The sequence below is a fragment of the Physeter macrocephalus genome, chromosome 7, assembly GCF_002837175.3.
Source record: "Physeter macrocephalus isolate SW-GA chromosome 7, ASM283717v5, whole genome shotgun sequence".
In the NCBI taxonomy this organism is placed as follows: Eukaryota; Metazoa; Chordata; class Mammalia; order Artiodactyla; family Physeteridae; genus Physeter; species Physeter macrocephalus.
The window spans coordinates 90,914,344-90,941,716 of record NC_041220.1 but is presented as its reverse complement, the minus strand read 5'-3'; the positions used below and the strand labels follow the sequence as shown (position 1 = coordinate 90,941,716).

General features: G+C 35.5%; 1 protein-coding gene across 5 annotated transcripts in view; it reads left to right on the top strand.

Annotated features, from left to right (window-relative positions):
• STIM2 (stromal interaction molecule 2) overlaps nt 1-27,373 on the top strand; it is a 170,656-nt gene that overhangs the window by 37,873 nt on the left and 105,410 nt on the right. For all 5 annotated transcript variants that reach the window (XR_002891155.3, XR_008617845.1, XM_024119383.3 and 2 more), the window contains exon 2: nt 27,028-27,158. Coding sequence is in view for 3 of the 5 variants with exons in the window: in XM_024119383.3 (XP_023975151.1) it covers nt 27,028-27,158 (131 nt within the window). In the remaining 2 variants the exon portion in view is untranslated. The remainder of the gene's footprint in view (nt 1-27,027; nt 27,159-27,373) is intronic.

Below are 27,373 nucleotides of genomic sequence, written 5' to 3'. Positions count from 1 at the left end.
ATTAGGAGTATCCAGTGGTTATATTTTGTATATCTCTTTTGCTGTATCATGCCATGGATCAGCAGTGCCTACTTTATCTCTTTAGTGGAAATGGAGTCATTAGTGCCTTTAAATCTACTCACAGTGGAGAACCAATTTCGTAAACCCCAGAACCAATTCAGAAAACTCATCCATAAGTTTCTGTTCCTCTAGAACTACTCTTAGTACCCAAGTCAATATCAGTCAGGGTTCTTCAGAGAAACAGAACAAGTATATATGTGCACACAGATGTACACATTACTTCTGTGGTTGTTTCTTTTTTTCTTTTTTTTTTTCTTGCGGTACGTGGGCCTCTCACCGCTGCGGCCTCTCCTGTCGAGGAGCCCAGGCGCCGGACGCGCAGGCCCAGCGGCCATGGCCCACGGGCCCAGCTGCTCCGCGGCACGTGGGATCCTCCCAGACCGGGGCACGAGCCCGCATCCCCTGCATCGGCAGGTGGACTCCCAACCACTGCGCCACCAGGGAAGCCTACTTCTGTGGTAATAATTTTCTTCCTTTTGTTTTTGCTTTTACCATTTTTATATGTATATCTAAACAATATCGCTTAGTTTTGTCTTGAAGTATATATTAATAGAATCATTGTATGTACTTTTCTCTCTCACTTAGGCTCAAGAAAAGTATGAGTTTTGTTCATTTTATTCTATGTAACTACATTTTATTGCTGTATTATATTCCAGTTTTGAATACTCCATAGTTTAATACATTTTTAAAAATTGTTTCTAGTTTTGGCCTTTTGTGAAAAATGCTTCTGTGAATATCCTCTTATTGTACATCTATGTGAGTTTATGAAGGGGATGTAATCAAGGAGGTTGCTGGGTCAGATGATACCATCTTTACTTAGTAATGCCTAATTATTTGCCAAAAGAGGTATATCAGTTTATTTTCCAGTATCACCAATATTGGTATTATACATTAACAAAATTTCTGTGGTGGATGTGAAAACGGTATTTTTTTGTGCATTTAATTTGCTCTTTACTATTGAAATTGAGCATTATTTCATATTATTGGTTATTTGGATTTCTTCTTTTGGAGATTGTCTTTCAGGTCTTCTGTCCATTTTTCTATTGGGTTAGTCGTTTTTTTTTTCCTTATAGTGTTTTTGGAATTCTTTATATTTCTATTCTTTGTTACAAAGTATTTTTGGAATTCTTTATATTTCTATCCTTTGGTTACAGTTGCCATATCTTTTTTCAATTTATGGCTTGTCTCTTTATTTACTTTATGGTGTGTTAATATTAGTATTATCAAATTAACTGGGCTTTTTATCATTAAATGCTTTTGGTGTCTTAGTTAAGAAATACTTTCATACCCTGATGATATTGTCGTACATTATCTTAAAGCAGTATAATTTGTATTTCAAATTTAGGTTTTTAATTTGCTAGTAATTGATTTTTGTGTGTTTTGTGAGAATCGGGTCTGATTTCCATTTTTTTTTTCTATATGTGGATGCTCAGTCAATTCCAGAACCATTTATTTTATAAGTGAATTTTCCTCACCAATTTGCATTGCTCATTCTGTCATATATCAAGTGTCTGTATATGTGTGGATCTGTTTTTGAGTTCTTTATTTCTTCCACTGATTTGTCTGTTACTTTGACAATACTCACAATTTTTAAAGTTACTGTTGTCTTATAAGTCTTAATATTTGGTATAGCAGGTTTTCTCATTTTTTTTCAAAACTGTCTGGCTGTTCTTTTCCCTATGCATATTCATGTACATTTTATAATCAGTTTGTCCAGCTCTAGGGGAAAAAAAACCTATTGGGTTTTGACTGGAATTGCATTGATTCTTTCAAATTGATTTGGAGACAGTTGACACCTTTATAACATTGACTCTTTCAGTCTAAAAATTTGGTGTATATCTCTGTTGGTTTAAATTTATTTTAATGGCTCTCATAAAGTTTTATAATTTCTTTGCTTAGAGGTCTTGCACATTGTTGTATTTATTCCTAGGTACTTTATGTTTCGATCTCCCCTTCTGTCTGAAAAAATAGTATCTTTATTTTAAAAATGGGATTGTCAGTTCTCACGCTTTAGGATAACAAGTATTATAGATTCATGATTGTCTTGATTGTCTTTGTACTTCAAGAAACATGAGCTTGTAAATATTCTCTTTTCCTGAAATTTTTTAGCATGGGTAGGGAAAGGCAGGAGTTGGGGCTTAAGTTGGGTTTTGGAAACCCTCTATGGATGAGAAATGTGAAAAACAGGAATTTGGGTCTAACCAAATTTCATCAGTTTTAAGTCTCTGTCTTGCTCTGTTGTTTGTGAGTTGTAATCCCAACCATGGAACTCTTTGGATAGTTTGTTCTTATGAAACTTTCAGCCAGAACATGAGGGCCTAAGGTTCAGACAAATTTTGAATTAGTTTGAAAAAGTAAATGAATCTATTTTTGGCTTTATCCACTCCTCAAAGTCATAGTCTTTGCATGTTTGAGGAATAATTGTCAAACTCAGTGTATTAGTTATCTGTATTGCTGCATAATAACATTACCGCAAACTCGGCTGCTTAAAACAACGTGAATGGATTTTATCTTGGAGTTTCTGTTGATCAGGTGTCTTGGTGTGGCTTAACTGGGGTCTCTGCTCAGAGTCTCTCAGGCTGAAGTCAAGGGGTTGGTTGGGCCACATTCTCATCAGGAGCGTAGAGTCCTCTTCCAAGCTCGTTCAGAGTGTTGGCAGAATTCAGTTCCTTGTGGTTATAGTGCCAAGGACCTTGATCTCTTGAAGTTTTTTGGCCAGTTGCTTTCTTCACAGCATGATGATTTGCTACTTCTAGGCCAGCAGGTGAATCTCTCTTACATGTTGTGTCTCTTTGACCTTTTTTATTGGCCTTTTTAATGGATGAGGTATTCCCACCCAGGAAAGATTCTCTTTTGAAGTGAAGTCAGAGTCAACTGATTGACATAACCTCAGTGACATCTACAAAGTCTTTTCTGCCATGTAATATAACATAGTCACAATAGTGATATCCTATTATCTTCAAAACTCCTCACATTCAAGAGAAGTGGATTGTACAGGATGTATACACCAGGGGGCAGGAATCTTGGGAGACATCTTAGAATTCTGCCTATCACACTCTGATCCATGTGTGAAAATTCCAGTTTCTCATATCAAATGATACCTTGATTCTTCTTCACACCTGGATTGCTTTTATTTTGAACTAATTGTAGACGCAAGAAGTTGCAAAACTTTTACAGAGAGGTTCTATATATCCACCCTGATACTGAATCTTCCAATCTAAAAATTGGAAGTTTTCCCCAATGGTGACGTCGTACATAAATATAGTACATTATCAAAACCAGGAAATTGATATTAGCATACTATGGTTAAGTAGACTACACACTTTACTCCAGTTTCACCAGTTTTGTATCATTAATTTTTAAATTTTGGTATGTCTATGTGTATAATTCTATGTATAGATTCATATAACCACCACATTCAAGACACAGAACTGCTCTGTCATCACAAAGAAATTTCCTTGTGCTCCCCCCATATAGTAACACCCTACTTCTGAATCCCTGGCAGCCACTGTTCTATTCTCCACTTCTATACTTTTGTCATTACAAGAATGTTATATAAATGGAATTTTAGATTATGTAACTTTCTGAGATTGACCCTTTTCACTCAGCATAATGCCCTTAAAATTCATTCAAATTGCTGAATGTATCAGTAGTTGGTTTCTTTTTATTGCTGAGTAGTATTCCATTGTATGGATGTACCACAGTTTGTTTAGCCATTCACCCACTGAAGGAAATTTGGGTTGTCTCCAGGTTGGGCCTGTTAACAAAGTTCCTATAAGTGTTTCTGTTCAGGATTTTGTGTGAATGTGTTTCTCTTTTTCTAGAGTAAGTGTCCAGGAATGTAATTGATGGGCCATATGGCAAGTGTGTGTTTAACTTTTTAAGAAACTGCCAGACTGATTTCCAGAGTGGGTGTACAATTTTACATGCTTACCAGCAAAGGATGAGTGATACAGTTTCTCTGCATCCTTGCCAGCATTTGGTTCTATTGGTACTTTTTATTTTGACCATCCTAATAGATGTGTGGTAGTATCTCATTATGATTTTAATTTGAATTTTTCTAATTGCTAGCAGTGTTCAGCATCTTTTTATGTGTTTATCTGCCATCTCTGCCCATTTTCCAATTGGATTTTGATTAGTTTTTACTGCAGCCATTTTCAAATAAATATTAAAGTTGAGACCGTGGTATAATGAACCCCTATTATCAAGTTTCAGCAGTTACATTTTACCCTTTTGTTTGTTTTGAATATTTCAAAGCAAATCAAATACATAGACTTCATGACATTTCACTTGTAAGTACTTAATTTAATGATAATTCCTTAATATATAATACTAATACCTAATGGTATTAGTATATACTTAGTATATATTAGTACTAGTATATGTTAGTAGCTAGTATATCCTTAGGATATGTCACTAATAGATAATAGATATCTAATAGCTAATACTTAGTCCATGTTTATATTTTTCTGTTTTAAACATGTATTTTTAAAAGTGGTTGGTCTGAATCAGAATTCAAATAAGATCACTTAGTTATGTATTCTTTTTTCACAGCGCTCCCTCCTTTTTTTTTCCCCTCAGGCAATTGATTTCGTTGGAGAAGTTGGGTCATTGGTCTTCTAGACAAATTTGGATTTGGCTGATTCCTTTCTCTTTGTGTCAGTTAACTTGTTCTATGCCCTCTTTCCTCTAAACTAATAGAAAGATTTAGTGGCTCAGTTAGATATGGGTTCAAATTTTTAGACAAGAGTACTTCATAGGGGTACTGTATACTCCCTGTTGCATCACATCGTGAGGCACATGATGTTTGATTGTTCTGCTTTTTGGACTACTAAGTTCAATCAGTTGGTTCAGGTATTGTCAGCCCCATCCCTACATTTAAGCGTTTTTCATTTATCTTTCACCTAATGGTTATGGCTTCTATTGGTGATTGTTGCCTAGGTCCAGTATTTCATTTGGGGTTGCAGAATGATGATTTTCCAATTTAGTTATTTCTGCATTTATTTGCTGGACTGTTGAGAACTTTCATCAACTTTTTGGTTTTCATTAAATACACTCATACAGGAAAGGTAGGAAAAAATGCTCAATTCCCCTCACTCTCCTTTAATTATCAGTTCTCAGAGTAATGACTTGCTGCCCAGGTCATCTACAGAAGACCCCAATGAGGTGTTTTTCCCCCATCATTTTCTCTGTGTATTATTTTGAATTTGTAGATTCTTTAAAAAGCTATTGGATGCTTTTCAATGACAAAATTTTTAAAAAAGGTATTGGATGCTTTTAAAATTTCACTTTCTAACCATAGGTGTTTAGAAGTACAATTGATTTTTGTACATTGATCTTTTTAATCCATCAACCATTAAATTCTTGTTCATTTAAGTTTATTTTTAGATTTTTATCATTGCAGATGGCAGTTTTTTATTCTGCTTTTCAAGTCTTTATACCTTTCATTCTTTTTTTGTTCCTTACTGTGGTAGTACAGTACTCGAGTATTATTCGAATAGAAATGGATAATGCAAACCTTTTGTTATTCCTTACCTCAGGGGCAACACTGTCAATATTTCACTATTAATAATGTGTTTTACTCTAGGTTCTTTATCTGATTAAGGATGTTGTTCCCTTATATACCTATACATTTTATCATGTATTAATGTCTAATTTTATGAAATGCTTTTCTGTATCTGTTTCTATGATTATATGAGTTCTCTGCCTTTAATCTGTTAATGTGAATTATGTTAATTGATTTTCTAATGTTAAACCAATCTTTCATCCCTGGGATAAACTCAGCTTTATCATGATGTATTATTATCCTTTTTATAGTTTGTTAAATTTAATTTGCTAATATTTTCAGATTTTTACATTTATGTTCACAAGTGAGGCTGGATTTATAATTTTCATTTTTAGTACTTCTTTCTTGGTTTTGGTACTACTGTTAAGCTATCCTCATAAAATGAGTTAAGGAAGTTTCTATTCTCTTTGTGTTAAAGGTAGAATTCCCTTTTCCTTAATTATTGTTAGAACTCACAAATGAAAACATCTGGGCTTGGAATTTTCTTTGTGGGAAAAATTTCCAGGTGGTTTAGTTTTTAGTTCTTTGAAGAATATAAGGTAAAAGTAGTATCTTCCTGTGGTGACAAACTAGTAGTTATAAGTGAAAAATTCATTTTTTTTTTTTTTTTAGGATCCTGTAAACTGTTTTAAAAAAAAAAGTTCACAGGAGTTCTTAGTTTTCAATTTATGTATGTATGTATTTATTTAAATTGAAGTATAGTTGATTTATAGTGTTTGTTTCAGGTATAGAGCAAAGTGATTCAGTTATATATATATATATATATATATATATATATATAGTTATATATATATGTACTTTTCCAGATTCTTTGCCCTTATAGGTTATTACAAAATATTGATTGTAGTTCCCTGTGCTATACAGTAGGTCCTTGATGGTTATTTATTTTATGTATAGTAATGTGTATATGTTAATCTCAGACTCCTAATTTATTCCTCCCTGCTTTCCCCTTTGGTACCCATAAGTTTGTTTTCTATATCTGTGGGTTTATTTGTTTTGTAAATAAGTTCATTTGTTTCTTTTTTTTAAAGATTTTTTTTTTTTTTAGATTCCACATTCTTTGATTAATATTTTTTACTGAATGGTTTGAGTTGAGCTATTTTGTCTCCGTTTGTTGAGGTATTGCCTACATGCTTTTTGTCTGTAAATAACTCTTATATTAAATACAGTTATATTAAAAAGTAGGTTATCTACTGTATTGCTTTACTACTGTTTAGATTTGTGTTTTAAGCTTCTTAAGTTTGTAAGATTTCTAATAACGAATCTTTAAGGAATCTTTAGAGGACTTTGATCTAGATACCTAAGTTCGGCTTCTTGCTCTGCCAGTTACTATCATGAGTATATCTCTTACTTTTGGGGCGTCAAATTCCTCATTTGTAAAACACATATCTACTTCACATAGTTTTCATGAGGATAAACTGTGAAGTGCTTTATAACCATAAACTATATGTAAATGAAAGGTTTTAAAGGTAGTAAATATAGATAAATGTTCCAAGAAAGAAAGGTTAGAAGGAAACAATATTATATAAGTTATAGGTATGCAACATAGTGATTCACAATTTTTAAAGGTTATAGTCCATTTATAGTCATTATAAAATATTGTCTATATTCCCTGTGTTGTACAGTATATCCTTGTAGCTTATTTATTTTATACGTAATAGTTTGTACTTCTTAATCCCCTACCCCTATTGTGCCCTTACCCCCTTCCTCTCCCCACTGGTAACCACTAGTTTGTTGTTTATATCTGTGAGTTTGTTTCTTTTTTGTTATATTTACTAGTTTGTTGTATTTTTTAGATTCCACATATAAGTGATATCATACAGTATTTGTCTTTTTCTGTCCAACTTAAGTTCACTCAGCTTAATACTCTCCAAGTCCATCCATGTTGTTGCAAATGGCAAAATTTCATTCTTTTTTTATAGCTGAGTAGTATTCCATTGAATATATATACCATAATTTTCATCCGTTGATGGACACTTAGGTTACTTCCATATCTTGGCAATTGTAAATAATGCTGCTACGAACATTGGGGTGCATGTATCTTTTTGATTTAGTGTTCTCATTTTTTTGTTTGTTTGTTTCTGGATATATACACAGGAGTGGAATTGCTGGGTCAAATGGTAGTTCTATTTTTAGTTTTTTGAGAAACCTCCATACTGTTTTCCACAGTGGCTGCTCCAATTTACTTTCCCACCAACAGCATAGAAGGGTTCCCTTTTCTCCACATCCTCACCAATGTTTGTTATTTTGTTTGTTCTTTTTATTGATAGCTATTCTGACAGGTGCGAGGGGGTATCTCATTATGGTTTTAGTTTGTATTTCTCTGATGATTAATGATGGTGAACAACTTTTCATGTGCTTGTTGGCCATCTTCATTTCCTCTTTGGAAAAATGTCTATTCAGTTCTTCTGCCCATTTTTCAATTGGGTTGTTTGTTTTTTTGATATTGAGTTGTATGAGCTGTTTATACATTTTGACTATTAACCACTTATTGGTAATATCATTTGGAAATGTTTTCTCCCATTCACTAGGTTGTCTTTTTGTTTTGTCAGTGCTTTCCCTTGCTGGGCAAAAGCTTTTAAGTTTAATTAGGTCCCATTTGATTATTTTTGGTTCTATTTCTTTTGCTTTAGGAGACAGCCAAAAATTATTGCTATGATTTATGTCAAGAGTGTTCTTTCTGTGTTTACTTCTAGGAGTTTTATGGTTTCTGGTCTTACATTTAGGTCGTTAATCCATTTTGAACTTATTTTTGTATATGGTGTTAGAGAATGTTCTAATTTCATTCTTTTACATGAAGCTGTCTAGTTTTCCCAGCACCACTTACTGGAGAAACTGTCTTTTGTCCATTGTATATTCTTGCCTCCTTTGTTGTAGATTAATTGACCATAAGTGTGTGGGTTCTGGGCTCTCTATTCTGTTCCACTGATCGTCTATGTGTCTGTTTTTCTGCCATTACCATACTGTTTTGATTATTGTAGCTTTATAGTATAGTCTGAGTAAGGGAGCGTGATTTCTCCAGGTCTCTTCTTCTTTCTCAAGATTGTTTTGGCTATTTGGGGTCTTTTGTGTGTCCACATAGATTTTAAAATTATTTGTTCTAGTTCTGTGAAAAATGCCCTTGTTATTTTTAAATTTTTATTTATTTTTAAAATTTAATCAATTAATTTATTTTTGGCTGTGTTGGGTCTTCATTGCTGCACGTGGGCTTTCTCTAGTTGAGGTGAGCAGGGACTACTCTTTGTTGTGGTGCGCGGGCTTCTCATTGTGGTGGCTTCTCTTGTTTTCTCTTGTTGTGGAGCACAGGCTCTAGGTGTGCGGGCTTCAGTAGTTGTGGCTCACGGTCTCTAGAGCGCAGGCTCAGTAGTTGTGGCACACAGTCTTAGTGACTCCGCGGCATGTGGGATCTTCCCGGACCAGGGCTTGAACCTGTGTCCCCTGCGTTGGCAGGCGGATTCTTAACCACTGCGCCACCAGGGAAGTCTGCCCTTGTTATTTTGATAGGGATTACATCGAATCTGTAGATTACCTTGGATAGTATTGTCATTTCAACAACATTAATTCTTTCAGTCCATGAACATGATACATTTTTACTTCTGTTTGTGTTGTTTTCAGTTTCTTTCATCAGTGTCTTACAGTTTTCTGAGTACAAGTCTTTTACAAACTCCTTAGGTAGGTTTATTTGTAGATATTTTATTTTTTTTGATGTGATGGTAAATGTAATTGTTTCCTTAATTTCTCTTTCTGATACTGTTTTGTGAGTGTTTTGAAATGTAACAGATTTCTGTGTATTAATTTTGTATCCTGCCACTTTACTGAATTCATTGAAGAGCTCTGGTAGTTTCTGGTGGCATCTTTAGGATTTTCTCTTTGTAGTATCATGTCATCTGCAAACAGTGACAATTTTACTTCTTTCTAATTTGGATTCCTTTTATTTCTTTTTCTTGTCTGACTACTGTGGCTAGGACTTCCAATATTATGTTGAATAAAAGTGATAAGAGTGGGCATCCTTGTCTTGTTCCCAGTCTTAGAGGAAATGTTTTCAGCTTTTCACCATTGAGTATGAGTGAGCTGTGAGTTTGTCATATATGGCTTTGATTATGGTGAGGTATGTTCCTTCTGTGCCTACTTCCTGGACAATTTCTGTGTAAATAAATGTTGAATTTTGTCAAAAGCCTTTTCTGTGTCTATTGAGATGATCATGTGGTTTTTATTCTTAAATTTGTTAATGTGGTGTATCACATTGATTATTTACAGATATTGAAAAATCCTTGTATCTCTGGGATAAATCCCACTTGATAACAGTGTATGATCCTTTTAATGTACTGTTGGATTTGGTTTGCTAGTATTTTGTTGAGGATTTTTGCATCTATGTTCATCAGTGATATTGGCCTGTAATTTTCTTTTTTTGTGGTATCTTTGTGTGGTTTTGGTTAGAAGTAACCTTTGAGATCTGGTTGAGTCCCTCTGGTTTATAGGAAATAGAAGCTACTAGTGTATGTATAGATCTGTCTGCACAACCTAGGCTTCCTGTTTTCCAAATCATTGGTTTTTCCTAGTTTGTCTTCCTTCAAATTAAACACTGGATGCTTGAGAGAAACTGATTTCTTTAGGCACATAGTTGAGTGTGTCATTCCCAAGAGGTTAGGTAGAAAAGTACATGTGATATTAGGGAGAAAAAGGAATTTTAAGACTTTAGTTTCTTAAGTTACCAGTAATTAAAACTGCTGTCAAAGTAGTTATTGATTTTTTTTTTCTTTCCACCAGAGTTTAAACAAAGAGAACCTTGTTATACTTTTCAGGGATTAAAATTCATGTAATGCAGTAAGAAGTAAGGCTCTGTGTGGTTGCTGCATAACTTTGTACTTGAAATTCAGTTGAAATTTTACTTAAAAAAATTACTTCAGTATAATTTTAGTAAAATTTTACCGTATATTTAACATGAAAACTTTCAAACCAATTGTTTGTAAGAGTTAGTTCCTTGAAATCTAATTTGTCTGCTTAATTCCTATTGTCACTAAATAGTCTTGAAGAAAATTGTTTCCTTCAGATTTAAGTTCATACTCATAGTGGGAAGGGTTGTTTTTATTTGAGCTTTGAAGATTCAGTATACAGTAAGTCCCCTACATACAAATGAGCTCTGTCTGAGAGTTCTGTTCCTAAGTCCAACAAAGTTAACCTAGGTACCCAACTAACACAATTGGCTATATAGTACTGTACTGTAATAGGTTTAAATATATTGCTTTGTATTTGTGGTGTCTTATCCCCGGGACGGGCTTTTTCTTCCCTCTCTCTCACTGATGCAGTAACTGGAGACCCCAGACTGTGCTGCTCTCCTTCCCTCCAGTTTAGCCTTCTCTCCCCCTTCTTCTTCATTAGAACAGCACATATTTCAGTTGCTAATCCCTATCTCCGGTTCCTGTTGTCTGCTCTCATTTAAGAATTTCCTCTTTCCTTCCTTTCTTACCCTTCCTTTCCCAGGAAGTTTATTCCTTATGAAATGATGAGACACAGGGACATATTAAAAGGACATATTAAAAGGGAGGAGCCCAGGTTTGCTGAGACAACTTTAAAATACCAAATGTCTTTGTAGAAAATATGTGTCCCATATTTTAAATGAATTTTTAAAAATTTTACTTGTCATTTTCATCACGCTTGCATACTTTTTTAAAGGTAATGCCGTTACATGCTAGATTTGTCAGTAGTTTTGAATAAAAAGTTTCTAGGAACTGAGGCTGTGTTTTTGTTTGAATACTAATTTCTCTGAAGATTTAATAAGCATTTATATAAAACTAATTGTAATTTTGTTGATTTAAAGTTGAAGGTCACATTTAAAGTGGCTTGTTATTTCTTTGCTCTGAAAAGCGCAGGACATTTTACTTAAATAAAACTCATTACATATATCCTCTTCACAAAAGTAGGGCTTATACCTTCCATAGAGAAGGTTTAGTTCCTTTGTATAATACATGTTAGTTTCTTTTTAGGTTTTATGGGTGTTGTTAGCTGCACTATAGTTCTCCAGGTTTACTAAAACCATGTATTATTTTTTACTTATATTTTTCAATGCTACTCATAAGTTATGAGGGTGACTATTTTATGCTAATTTTGCAGGTGAGGAAGTTAAGAACCAAAGATGTTAAGAGGTTTGCTGAAGGTTACATGGTTACTGCAGTGAAATTGAGATTAGAGCTCATGTCTGTTGCCAGAGTTGATGGTATTATGATTATTTAGGGAATATATGAGCTGATAGGTAGACAGTTACATGTGATTATAATAGTTATGCATAAAAATGCTGTGAAAGTGGAGAATAGGAAATATCTGTTAAGCAGTCAGGAAGGCTTTATAGAGGGGGTAATCACTAGTGAAGTGATTCTTCAGGGATCAGAATGTGCTTTGTATTTCATGCTGGGGTGATTGGGCTTTATTCTTTGGGGGATTGGGAAGTACTGAAGGATTTCATCAGGAGGGGTGATGTGACCATCTTCATATTCTAAAGATATGGTGGCCGTAAAAGGGGATACATTTGTAGCGTGGTGGTACTAGAGATAGGGAGACCATTACAGGAAAGCTGTGGGGGAAGTGATGAGGTTATCTCTGATGGCAGCAGTGGAGAGGAGGAGAGGAGGGAACTGGATTTGAGCTTTTAATAGACAACATACAGATGTTGTCCTCACTTCTTCCATCCCCCACCCACCCCACCCCCATCAGAAAAAGAGCTAAAAGTTTGCGTTTAGAAAACTGTCCCAGTTCTGATCATCTTCAGATTGCTGATCTGCAAAGAGCTTTGCTCTTAATTGTTAAGGGTATAGCTACATTTAGGATAGAAATCATGTCTTTTAGTGACAAAACTCTTTCTTTGGATGGAAGCTAAATTTATGCCTGGATTATGGTAATAGTGTAAATAAGACTTTTCAATATAGGATCTACACAGTCACATCATTTCAGGAAGCAAAGCTAACATTACTTAAAATGATCAGTACTATTTTATGAATGACTTCTTTCATTCCATTCTAGATCATTCTAAATCATTTCTTAGAAATTTCTGATTGAGTTCTGTAGGCAGGAAGAATGCTGTAATTGTCAGTCTCTTTGATATCATGTCCTTCTAGGCCAGAATCTGCCTATTTGATGCCACCCTGTATCTTGTCCTTTCCTCATATCCTGAAATGGAAGGGACCTGTTGCAATGTTCCCATCTGTCATGTGGTAGGTGGAGTTTTCTTGGATTGTCTGTAAGAACAGTCTTCCTATTGCTAATTGGGCCCCCCCAAAAAAACAGGTTTATAATAGTATGAGTTTAGTTTTTAGTATCTAATCATTCAGAGATTTAGTTTATATATCTCTAAAATTATGAAATACAAAGGAAAATGATGCATAGTTATATTTATGCTTGATAATCAATGAGGTCTTTTTCTGATTGATGACATATCTATTTGATGGAGGCTGCATACCGTAGTGGAATGAATGAGAGTTCTAGAAATTTGTAAAACTTACCTTGTAAATATTTTTGTAATCTGCCCCATTCTGTCTCACCTTATTAGCACAATCTTAGTTTAGACCTTGTGGCTTGGCATAATAAAATAACTTGTCTCTCTGCCTTCAGTCTGTTGTCCTCGAATCCACACTCTGCAGCTACCTGAATATTCTATAAAAAACACAAATCTGACACCATCCCACCCATGTATCCATGAGTCTGTTGTTGCTAGTGAGTTCTGCTAAATGCTTGAATTTGTGGCATAACCAGAGTTGCTCCTTGAAGATTTAATTTCCATGAAGTCTTGCTAGCTCCGACAATTTGACACACACACACCCGCGCACATACTTGACTTCTGTAAAATATTTTAATGCATTCATTTCTTTCTATGCTTTAAGTACTGTTTACTTATTTACTTAACAACTTGTTGATAGTATTTATTAAAATACCTGATATAGGTTGATGTTAATTGAGATGGGTATAAAATTATGAAAAGATAGAAAATAGGACACATAACTGATAGTAAATAAGAAAGCGGCACAGATCTCTGTCAACCATCTTCATAATTCACTTTTTAAAAAAAATTTATTTATTTATTTTATTTTTGGCTGCATTGGGTCTTCGTTACTGCCCGTGGGCTTTCTCTAGTTGTGGTGAGCAGGGACTACTTTTCGTTGCGGTGCGCGGGCTTCTCATTGCGGTGGCTTCTCTTGTTCCAGAGCACGGGCTCTAGACGCACAGGCTTCAGTAGTTGTAGCACGTGGGCTTCAGTAGTTGTGGCTCATGGGCTCTAGAGTGCAGGCTCAGTAGTTGTGGTGCATGGCCTTAGTTGCTCCGCAGCATGTGGGATCTTCCTGGACCAGGGATTGAACCTGTGTCCCCTGCATTGGCAGGCGAATTCTTAACCACAGCGCCACCAGGGAAGTCCCTTTTATACAATTTTTAAAGGTTGCTTTTGATTTACCGTTATTACGTATTAGCTGTGTTCCCTGTGTTGCACAGTACATCCTTGAACCTATCTTACACCCAGTAGTTTGTAGTTCTCACTTCCCCACCCATATATTGCCCCCACCCCGCCCAGGCACTATAGAGCAGACTCTATATCTGAGTCTGTCTTTTTTGTTATATTCACTAGTTTGTTGTATTTTTTAGATTCCACGTATAAGTGAAAGCATACAGTATTTGTCTTTCTCTGTCTCCCTTATTTCACTCAGCATAATACCTTCCAAATCTATTCATGTTGCTGCAAATGGCAAAATTTCATTTTTTTTTATAGCTGAGTAGTATTCCGTTTTATTTATATACCACATCCAGATCCATTCATCTGTTGGTGGACACTTAGGTTGCTTCCATATCTTTGCAATTGTAAATAATACTGCTATGAACATTGGGGTGCATGTATCTTTTTGAATTCGTGTTCTGATTTTTTTTTTTTTTTTTTTTTTTGGATATATACCCAGGAGTGGAATTGCTGGGCCAAATGGTAGTTCTATTTTTAGTGTTTTGAGAAACCTCCGTACTGTTTTCCACAGTGGCTGCACCAATTTACATTCCCACCAACAGTGTACAAGGGTTCCCTTTTCTCCATATCCTCGCCAACATTTTTTATTTGTATTCTTTTTGATGATAGCCATTCTGACAAGTGTGAGGTGATAATCTCATTGTGGATTTGATTTGCATTTCTCTGATGATTACTGATGGTGAGAATTTTTTTCATGTGCCTGTTGGCTATCTGCATTTCCTCTTTGGAAAAATGTCTATTCAGTCCTTCTGCACATTTTTTAATTGAGTGTTTTTTTTTTTTTAAATCACCTTTAAAAAAATTTATTGATTTTTGGCTGCTTTGGGTTTTCGTTGCTGTGTGCGGGCTTTCTCTAGTTGCGGCGAGCGGGGGCTGCTCTTCGTTGTGGTGTGTGGGCTTCCCATTACGGTGGCTTCTCTTGTTGTGGAGCATGGGCTCTAGGCACGCAGGCTTCAGTAGTTGTGGCACGCACGCTCAGTAGTTGTGGCTCATGGGCTCTAGAGTGCAGGCTCAGCAGTTGTGGCACATGAGCTTAGTTGCTTCGCGGCATGTGGGGTATTCCTTGACCAGGGCTCGAACCCGTATCCCCTGCATTGGCAGGTGGATTCTTAACCACTGCGCCACCAGGGAAGCCCGAGTGGTTTGTTTTTTGATGTTGAGTTATATGAGCTATCTATATATGTTGGATATTAATCCCTTATTGGTCATATCATTTGCAAATATTTTCTGCCATTCATCAGGTTGTCTTTTTGTTGATGGTTTCCCTTACTGTGCAAAAGCTTTTAAGTTTAGGTAGGTCCCATTTGATTATTTTTGCTTTTATTTCCTTTACTTTAGGAGGCAGATCCAAAAAAATATTGCTGTGATATATGTCAAAGAGTGTTCCACCTATGTTTTCCTCTAGGAGTTTTATAGTATCTGGTCTTACATTTAGGTCTTTAGTCCATTTTTAGTTTATTTTTGTATATGGGTTAGAGAATGTTCTAATTTCATTCTTTTACATGTAGCTGTCCAGTTTTCCCAGAACCACTTATTGGAGAGACTGTCTTCTCCATTGTATATTCTTGCTTCCTTTCTTATAGATCAATTGACCATAAGTGTGTGGGTTTATTTCTGGGATCTCTGTTATGTTCCATTGATCTGTGTCTGTTTTTGTGCCAGTACCCTACTGTTTTGATTACTGTAGCTTTGTAGTATAGTCTGAAGTCAGGAAGCGTGATTCCTCCAGCTCTGTTCTTTATGAAGATTGTTTTGGCTGGAGTGTATTTTAACAGAGAACAGGAGGAGAGAAATTCAAGATGGTAAGTTAGCAATGTTTTCAAGGAGATTTTCTGCAAAGGGGAGTAGTAAAGTGGAGTTGAGAGTGTTTTGCCTTTTTTTTTTTTTAAAGGATGGGAAAAGCATGTTTATATTCTGATGCCAATGATCCACTGAGAACAAAATGTTAAGGATGAATACGGGGAGTAGTGCTCTTGAGGAGCTTGATGGGATAAGATTTAGTGCACGAGTGTAGGGATTGGCATTATATAGAAACTTGGATAATTCCTCTGTGTTAATAGGCCAGAGGCACAGTATGAGGTGTAGACACTGGGAGGTAGTTTGATGGGTTGTGAGAGTTTGTGGAAGATCTCTTCTAATTGCTTCATTAAAAATTTTTTTTCTTTCAATGAAGCATAGGAAGCAAAGTCATTGCCATGGGTAAGGGTGGGGAGAAGACATTGAGGGTTGAGGATCAGGAAGATGTGAAATAGAGTGGGAGAGTGAATAGACCAGGGAGTTACAGTATGATTGCCTGGCAACATTAAGGGTGCTGTTGAAGTCTGTGGCTATGGATTTAAGGCATCATGATCAACTGTGTTTAGATGCATGGGTATAGATGCACAGTAGGTGGAGAATTAGGTTTTTATCTAATTGTTGTGGCTTTGCTAACCAATAATGATGAAGTGAGAGAATGGCAAGGGAGTTGAGGGTGTTTGCAGAGGAGTGATTATAATGGGTGGCCATGGATTTAGCTATAAAAGGAAGGGAGATAAATCATTAAAGATGAGGGACAGTAATCCATGCTAGAGATTATGACTCTGAAGAGGGTCTATGTAATAGGTCTACGTAATGTTTCACAGGTAGAACCAACAAGTTTCCTGAGGTTGGATGTGACGCGTGTGCGTGTCGTGAAGAATGACCTTAGAGTTTTTGACCCTTAGCACTTGTAAGAATGGGGTTGCTGTCAGCTAAAGTGCCTGGTACTTTATCACATTTGGTGGTTTGGTTATATTTTGTTGATTTGATTGTTCCATATAAAAAGAGAACGTTTTCTAGTGTAATTAAAGGTAGGCAAATATAAATATAAACCAGCTTAACCCGTGACCACTCATCAAGTTTCTATATTGATTCACTCATTCGGTTCATACTTATTGAGTACTTGTTCTGTTTCAGGTGATGTTCTAGGTGATGGGAATATAGCACAAAATATTCTTTTTGGGTATTTTTAAAACTAAGAAGTCTTTTTCTTTTGACAGATTGTGGGATATAGGGAAAAATAAAGTTCTTTGGATTTGGACAGACCTAGGTTGAATTTCAATAAAATGATTAAAGCTTTTCACTGTGGGTAAATTACTTTACATATGAGAGTCTTGGCTAATTCATTGTGAGAAGCAGTAGCATGATTCCAACTTGGTAGGTTTGTTGAGAGAAGTAGAATTAGATAACCAAGTAAAGCACCTGGCATATAAGTTACCCAACAAATACTCTGCTCCCTCTTTATCTTCTCTCTTTGTATTTTAAGGTGTATTTGGTTTTGGGATTGGCCAAAAGATATTTAGAGTTAAGTCTAATTAAAAACTAATGTTTTTGATATCTGTTAAGGTAATAGTAATATTGATATTATAGGAAGAGTACACTTAGATTGCAGGAGACTTGGCATTGAATTCCTACTGTGCTGTTTAATTTCAACAGGCACCTTACCTTTCTGGATAATAATAAAAAGTATCTATTGAGTGTTGTCTATGAAGTTCCAAGTATGTGCCGCACAGTGTTAGGTGTTTTATATATAGATGTCTCATTTTATTCTAACAGCAACCTTGCAAATTTACTATTATTCCCATTTTACAGATGAAGAAGTTAAGGCAAATAAGTTACATAACTTTCCTGAGGTTATATAATAAGAGGCAGAATGAGAAGGAATTAAAAGTTCCTTTTCCTCCTACAGAGTGCTCAACATTTCTCATCTGAAAAATTGGGATACTGATTTTATTTTTGACTGTTGTTAAGTTCTCGCACTGAGAGAGAAGTGAAACAGAGAAATGAAACAGTTGGATCAATGCCTGGCAGTAACAACAATGTTCTCTTTATTTCCTGAGGTGTTGATATAGGTAGAATGATTTTAATGGTCTTTGTTCTCCATAGCTTATGTTTTGCTTATAGCTTTTAAAAAAATTGTGGTAAAATATATATAACATAAAATTTACCACTTAAACCATTTTAAGTATATAATTCAGTGGCATTAAATACATGCACAGTGTTCTGGTTGTAACTTTGAATTATCTTTTTCTTCCCTCCAAAACAAATAAAAGTAAGCAAAGCTATTTCACTACTCTGTGCACATAATGTTGCTAATCAAAATGTTAGTGTTTAGGGCTTCCCTGGTGGCGCAGTGGTTAAGAATCTGCCTGCCAATGAGGGGACATGGGTTCGAGCCCTGGCCTGGGAAGATCCCAAATGCCATGGAGCAACTAAGCCCACACGCCACAACTACTGAGCCTGTGCTCTAGAGCTTGCAAGCCACAACTACTGAGCCCTTGTGCCACAATTACTGAAGCCCACGTGCCTAGAGCCCATGCTCTGCGACAAGAGAAACCACCGCAGTGAGAAGCCTGCGCACCGCAACAAAGAGTAGCCCCCGCTTGCTGCTACTAGAGAAAGCCCATGCACAGCAATGAAGACCCAATGCAGCCATAAATAAATAAATAGATAGATAAATAAAGTTAGTGTTTATCATCCTGGGAAATTAGGAGTCAGTAAATAAGTGTATGCATGCATTTGTTTACTTTTGTTTTTTGCACCTAGTCAACAGTATTTTCCTGCATATGACAGATACAGCAAAGTTATACTCAGATATAGTATTGCTTTCTAGGAGGTTATAGTATAAAACACAGTGGGAAAAATTAGGCAGCTGTCAATGAATCTAGAGATAAATACAGCTGCATAAATACTTCTCATTTATTTACATACATTAAAGGAACATATTGGTTAAACACGAATATAAGTGTAGATATTTTTGGGTTGAGGAATGTGTTGGTAAATGAATTGCATATTAAGATAGTTTTGAGGCAGATGCATCACCTTGTCTCCTACCTTTAGAGAGGCTCTTTGAGAAGATTAGCAGGAACTTTTTGAGGTGGCAAGGACAAGATGCTTGTGAGGGTGGGGGAATAAGTGGGAGTGAAATAATCAGAAGATGGTAAGTTGAAAAATATCCCTGGAAAGTGAGAAAGGACCTAAGTAACTGAGTTTGTATCAGATAGTCTGTTTAAAACATTTGGAAGGTATAATTGAACTTAGCAATTTTTAGGGGAAATTTTTAGCTGACAGGTGAAGGGAAAGTTCTTTCTTTTTACAAGAGTCAGACTAATTAATGAGTACTTTGTAAACAAAGTCAGTGATTCAGAGCTCCAAGAGGCAATCATCAATCAGAAAGGGTTTCAGAATAAAGGCTCTTTATTTTCTTTTCAGTATAATACTTAAGCCATAATTTGATATATCAGCAGTGGTTTCTCAGCCCTGTTGTTGGTGAGGTCTGTCTTCTTTGTTGAACTTTTCAAAAATCTGAGTTAAACATTTGAGATTCAGAATCCACCTGCATTTTTATAGCATCCTGGTATAGCATTGTATATACGAGTTACAATTTTCCTTTTCTCATTTGTTGTTCTGGCATGTAATATACTTTCAGTAAATATTAGCATAGTTTGAATATCTACCATATACCGGGAAATATAATAGATTATGGGTTGAAACTTCTCTTTAAAAAAGTATGTGGCTGCCTTTATTATTTATTTATTAGACTTTTTGAGAAACATCCATTAATCCTCCCTCCTATATGCCAGGTGTTGGTGATATGCTAGACATTGGGATAATAAGAGAAATAAGGCAGAATCTGCCTTAAAGAGGATATCAAAAAAGAAAGAAGACATTATTCACTTTCTTTTTGAGTTTGAATCAGATTGTTGGTTTATTGAAAAATGACACCAAACGGTTATCTCTGAAGATTTTAGAGAAAATTTGCTCTCAAAATATTCAGATTGAAGTGTTTGATTTGATAAATGCTTGAACTATTAATGGAAGTACTAAGTATGAACAATATTTATTTAAAATTTTTCTCTCAGTGGTAGTAATTAAGAAAATCCTAATCATGAGACTCATAAATAGTTGCCAGCATGGTAAGCCACGTTCTTGGCAGTATATGATGTACATCGTTAATGGGCTACAGTCATTGGTTTGTGATTAAAAGTCGGCTGGCTCTCCTTCTTAGTTCTCTTCTGCATGAAATTTGCTGACCTTAAAGGTATTATAGGAGGGAAACTAGCTTTAAAGGCTGGATTTACTTTTTCAGTTTCATTTATTTCTTAAGCTCTTATTTTCTTACATTTCTGAACTGTATTCCTTACCTATATCAATTGATTGGGACAACAAAATATAGACTATGGCATAAATATTTATGCCTCTAGTAAAGGCTTAATGGAATCACATTTGGTGTATTTTGTAACTCTATGTTGTTTGGTTTCACTCAGCCAAATAGAAGTGTACCTTTGTTTTACCTAGACTTTTATTAGTTCATTCTAAAAATGTCAGTCATATTTGTCTTCTTTCTCTCACTACACTCAGTTGTCACTTCAGTCTGACCTCTTCCATCTATCCTCACTGCTGTGGTTGTAGTTTATGTTGTTATTTCCTGCCTGTACTGTTGGAATAGGCATTCACTGGTAGCAAGCATGTAAACTGAGACTATAGTTTTTTCTCTAGATTAAAATAAAACTGACTATATGGGAAAGCATTTTTTGAACTTGAAAGCACTGCACAAAATATAAGTTGTGATTTCTGTTATATTTGCCATCAAGTCACAGTTCACTTAAAAATGATCAGTGGCTTCTTTTAGACTCTTCTTTCTTGGTTCATTGTCATTCACTGACTGATAACCCCAAGCCATCTTTCCAGATTCACATCCCATTGCCCCTCCACCCATGCTTGCTAGTGTTTTCTTCCTCCCTCTGAGCAGTACTGTTAGCTAGCAGAGGACAGTTCTTCGTTATGTGGGACTGGCCTCCCCACCCCTCCACTGAAGGCCTGCAGCAGCAGCTGGAGGAGAGGTGAGCAGCGAGGAGCACTGAGTAGCACTCTCAGTAGAGAGCCAGGCTGCTAGCCAGACTGCTCTTTGTGGGTCCCAGATGTCATCTTATTTCCTCTGTGGGTTTGTTCTTGTTTTCCCTTTTTCTAACCCCACTTATTAAAATCCAATTTCTCTTTCCTAATACCACCAAAAATGCAATTGCTTGCATGTAAAAGCCAGTCAGCCATAATTATTTATTAGGAGTGGTACTGTATAATAATAATGTACATATATTACAACATATATAATAATAGTAATAATATATAGTAATGAATAAAACAAGCTTAGTCCTTGCCTTCATGAAATATTATCTTTGCTGCTAAAGTATAAGTACCTTGAATCTTAATTTAAAGTTCCCCTCCATTATTTTTTTTATAATGTGTTGTATATTTTGTTCATTATTTAAACAGCAGTATTTGACAGTGAAAAAATAGACTTTATACTTTAGGCTCTTGCGGGCCACTGAATAGTTTTAATTGGAGCAGGAGTAATACTAGTAGATTTCTACTCACACTTAGAGTTAACTTTAGTACTATAAAGAGGTGAGGGGTTTTATTGTCACTTTCTACGTCTTAGTTTTCTAATCAGCCAAGTAATTTCGTGAAAAGTTTTTCTCTTCCAAACATTTATATTGGAAACCAGTTAGGTAAGTAATGCAGTAGACATATTTTTTGAGCGCTTACTGTGTGCCAGACACTGTTTTAGGCACTCAGAAAAGGGCAACAATCAAAACAAAGCCTTTCGTCTCATGATAGCATTATAGTGGAGGATTGGACAGTAAGAAAGTAAATACATAATATGTGCACTGTGATTAAGTGCTGTGAAGAAAAATATAACAAATAGAAAAGGGGAAGGCTATTTTAGATAGGGAAATAAGATGACCTCTGAGGAGAAACATTTGTGCTGGAATGAACCAACAGTGGGTGTACTTGGGAGAAAGCTTTGTAGGTCAAGGAAACTGCAAGTAGAGGGTTTCAGTGAGTAATTTATTAATATTTTTTCCCCTTTATTGTCACTTTAGAATAATCTGTAGATCCCTCCATAATCTGACCCTCAATGATATTGTCAGTCTTTTAATTACCTAGTCAAATGGTAATAATAATGCCTATTTTGTAAACAAAGTGAAATATATAATTTATATATACATTTATGTAATATGTTATAGACACTCTGTAATTGATAGTTGTCATCATTATTTTGTTAGTATAATAACTATTAGCAGCTTATGTTCTTGCCTATTCATGTCTTCCTAGAGAACACTTGCTCATCTTTAAAGAATCAATGTGTAAATATCACTTTCTCCTCAAATCTTCTTCTTGCTATACAGGACTACTCCCTTAGTTTTACTGCCATTATATATTTATTACATGTCTGTCATTGTACTTGCCATATTTAAGTTGGTTTGTTTTTACTCTTTGTATACCTGGCTTCTAACCTGAAGTCTGGCGTTTATGTATTTTGCTCGATAAGTAACAAATTCAGAAGTTTATTTAGTTGGCTTCTAATATTTATATATGTTTAAACTTGCAACATATGTCTGTTACTGTGGTAATATACTTATTGTAAAGGTTTGTTCAAGGGGAGTGTGAATTAAAGGTACATTATTATCAAAAGGAGAAGTAATCTAAGAAGTATAGTTCTGTATTTTAGATTATGTCTGTCATTTATGAGGTTATCTAGTGATCCCCTTCCTTGGGACACATTTATGCTTCTTGGTTCTCCCTGCTTCTCAGCCAGGTTCTGGCAGTATCTATGACAGCAATCCTTTATTATTCTCTGACACTGGTGACACTGACACATTTATGTTCTGTCTACTGACACTCGAACATGAATTGGAGTCTTGAAGACTGGTGTGAATCCCAGGTCTGTCATTTCTAGGGGTGTGATCTTAAGAAAGTAACTCAGTCTCATTTCCTCATCTGAAAAATGGAGATAATATGTTCCTCACACAGGGTTGTAGGGATTACATTATGTACATAAAAGAACATTGGCTTCTGGAATATATCAGATGTTTCTTATTAGGTGAAATTTTAATTTGTTAACTCTGTTTCTGCAGAATCAGATTGAGCATTTGTTTGGCTTTGGGTAGAGGAAAACAAAGTGGAATTTAACAATGGTGTTGATTGCTGACTTTGGTTAAGTCTTACTCTGTTTCAGCTGATTCCTTTTTTTTCTCAGTGGAATGTGCTGGTCTTGATCCAGAGAAAAGAAAGGAATGCTCAGCATAATAATGCTAGAAAGATATATCACACCATGTTGCATTTAACACAAGGTGAGGGCACCAAGGGGAGGAAATTTGTCTTAGTTGGGTGTCCAGCACCAAGTACAGGGCCTGGCACATGACAGGCACTCCATATCATGTTTAAATGAACAAGTGAATGCTGTTTAGATGAGAAACCTGTTCTGGCTGTGGAGTACCTAGTGCATTTTGGGTAGCTAAGGTAGATGTCTGTAAGATGTTGGCAAAGGAGACTGATTTTGGTATTTTAGCAGTTGTCTTTGAAACCATTATACCTGATTCATTATATGTACAGTTCTTTTATATCATTTTGTATATTTTAAAAGAAATTTAGGTCAGTTAAAAATGATCACTTGTGCTAAAGTAACCTAGAACAGAAACAACTGAGAAAAAGTGAAAAAGACCTTAGAACAGGTAATGGAGTTCAGAATTCACAACTATTCTAAGTTAGATTTCTAGGCCTTAAGTCACTGTACCAAAAGGAAATAAAATTTTATGTGGAGAAATGGATCACTCTTGCCATGTTCTCAACCCCTGTTTTTCCTTTCCTTCTGCTGTTCCAACTTGGCAAACCCCAAGCCTTAGAGCAGCCTTCATCATTTACCTCCTCCATTCCTTGGGGGCATGGACTGTTGAGTGCAGCCAGGATTCCTGAAGCACTTCCCGACAGCTGTGGCTCCCAGTCTTGCTTCCATTTTGTCTATTTTCCACTGTCACCAGAATGGTCTTTCTATAATGAATCTGGTTGTGTTGGTTCTCTCCTTGAAATCCCTTATGGGCTTCTCAGTTTTCAGGATGAAAATCCAAATTCCTTAGTATGGAAAACCAATTTTAGAGATTTTACCCCTTTTTATCAATCTCCTCTTTTTTTTTTCCACCCACATATTATCTGTACCAGACATATTAACCAGTTGCATTTCTCTGAGTGTTTCATGTTCTTTTCATGCCACTGAATGTATGATGTTTCTTTTTCCAGGCATGCTTTTCTCTCCTTCCCAAGGTCATCAACTACAGGTCCTTTAAAACTCCCCACGGTTACCTCTGGAAAACTTCTGACTTTTCCTTTCCCAATCTGGATTAGGTGCCCTTTCTCCATGCTCTCATAACGCCCTACAATTAATGTTCTTAGTGGTACCTAACCCAATAACATGCCTTCTTCCTCCCTAGACTGTGAGCTTTTTCGAGTACAGGGTATTCTTTTATCTCTTTAATTTCTAATGCCTGTCACTGGTTAGCACAGTATAGAAGCCTAGAACTTTGTGATTTAGTTAATGTATGAAGTAACAGAATTTATCAGAGGTCCAGATTGTGCCCAGTTAAGTCCTAGGTATTATGAGCATGTGAGAAATGGAATAACATGGTCCCTGCCCTTTTCATAAGCTTAGTTGTATGGACAAAACGACATTAAGCAATTAAAGGTTAATTAAAAGTACAACATTAAAAGGTGATTTGAGAATAAAGATACAGTTGAAAATTGCAAATCCCTTGGCATTTCATTATCTGCTTTTTGCTCTGGTTTTTCTTAATATTTACCACTACTAACATGCTATGCCTTTTATTTATCTTATTATGCTCATCTCCTCCACTAGAATGTAAGTTTTATGAGGAATTCTTATCTCTTTTGTTTACTGTGGTATTTCTAATACCTGACACATGGTAGGTGCTCAATAGATATTTGCTGAATGGATGGAATGGTGTTCAGAGAAAGAAGTATGCACTAGGAGTCAGTATTTATGAAATACTTCATGGAGAAGTTACATCCAGAAGTAGACCCTAAAAGATAGTGTTTTATTAACTAAGTTAATTTAAGTAAAAAACTACCCATTTTGTTTATATATGAGTTTTTTCCAGATCATATGTTCCTCTTAATTTTCTCTTAAGCTTTTTAATGTTTCTGCCGTCCCCTCTGTTGACTTCGCTTAGAGAGTTTGACAACAAAGCCTATTTAATCAGAGTGAGTGATGCTGAGCCTTTCCTTATTGTACTAGTTGTAATAACTTTCACTTCATATGTTAGCAAAATAAATATGTGTTAAAAATATGTCTGCTGGAGGCAGTAGCACGTTGTATACACATCTTCTTCACACCATGTGTAGTTGTGATACCTGAGAGCTTATATTTTATTTTGCATCCATTCAGAATAACTTGTGGGCATATCAGGGTTCTGGAAGTCTTGTGAGTTAGGGATCATAATTGACCATTATGCCTGTAAGTTCTTAGATTTTAGCAAATCTTAATCAGAGTTTTGAATATTTATATACATATTTATGTCACATAACTTATAATTTCATTTTTAGAGAGTTTCCTTTTCTGTTTCCTTCCCTTCTAAGATTAAAGGAATCAAAATTAAGTTTCAAATTAAAAACTTAAAACTATTATAAATGTTAAATTGCCAAAATGGTCTATAAGTAGAACATGCAGGTAATATAGGCTTAAATTGGTTTTTTAAGAAAATTATTAGTTGGTCTCCAGGACTGGCTTCTTTTCTTGTAATTTTTTTCCCTAAGTGCAGAATTAGATATTCTTAGGCCATTATGGCTGCAATAGAGCTTAGTAAACATCTAGTCTACTTGCTTTATTTTAGAGAGGTAACTAAGATACAAGGACAAGTGATTTGTCCACAGTCAGTTTAACTAATTCATAACAGGACCAGATGATAAACTAGATTTTTAACTATTGTTGAGGAGATAGCCAAACTGTGGCTAACCCTTCTGTTATGCTAATAACCACTTTAAACTTTAAGACCATACTGTTCCTAGAAATACATGTGGATCTGATGATGTTTTAAAAGGATATTATTTTAGTGACCTGGTAGTCAGTTCTTGGAATTTGTCAATCCAGCAGTCAGCCAGATTGGGTGTGAGTGAAGTTTTGGCAGTACTCTTCCATTTTGGTATGTAGACTGTTTACTAGTTGAGTCAACAGGAGGTAATTTTTATTAATCTCATTTTAAGCCATGAAAAACCCCACATTCTCTTTAAATTGTTAGTTTTTGACAACCTAAATGTGAGGATTCACTCATTTTCCATAGGAAAAGGTTTAGCCAATAAATGTATGTTAAGAAAAACATGAACAAGATTTTTAAAAATTCACTTTTTCCTTGTTGAATCTAAGAAGTTATACATTTTATTTTAAAAAGTCAAATGGTGGACTCTTGAATTCTGTTAGATAGAAAAATGATAAAAAAATGTCTAAGGATCATGTGAATAGTCTGCATTTCTTTTTTTTTGTATTCTTTGTGATGTTTCCCTAGGACTTACATTTTAAACTGGACTATACAAAAATAGCACCTTGTACTCCGTGATTTTTAGTTTAGTTTTTTTTTTTTTTTTAAAGGAGGGAGTTTATCTGTTTTGGGGGAGGAATAATTTATAAATATAATGAGCTGGATAAGAAGAAAATGGTTAAAGATGTGGAAGAATGTAGACAACCTGAATTTAGTACTGGTTTTAGTTGACTAATATCAATTAAATTTAATTATTTATTTTTAGTCTGTGTTCATATATTAGCTCACGGGCCCAGACGCTCCGCGGCATGTGGGATCTTCCCGGACCGGGGTACCAACCTGTGTCCCCTGCATGGGCAGGAGGACTCTCAACCACCGCGCCACCAGGGAGGCCCCATATATTATACTTTTGATGTGAAGAATACCCTACTAGACTTCTTAAAGCCTCTTAGTTTGACTTAGTCTGAAATTTAATTTGTTGGTTTTGTTTTAAATTACATTCTCTTGACTATAGCTTGTGTTTGAGGATTGCAAGTTAGTAATTGCCCTTTGTTCTATTTCAGATCCCTGCATGTCACTGAGTCCACCATGCTTCACAGAAGAAGATAGATTTAGTCTGGAAGCTCTTCAAACAATACATAAACAAATGGATGATGACAAAGATGGTGGAATTGAAGTAGATGAAAGTGATGAAGTAGGTGGAAACCCTTTTTCCCTGGTATTCTCTTAAAACAGAATGACCAAGTTTTTAGTCTTAAATTTTCCCATTATTCCTTGTATGACTCAACTCCTTCATCTTCATCATCTTTAGTTTTTCTCTTTACATTTTTTTTTTTTTTTTTTTGCGGTATGTGGGCCTCTCACTGTTGTGGCCTCTCCCGTTGCGGAGCACAGGCTCCGGACGCACAG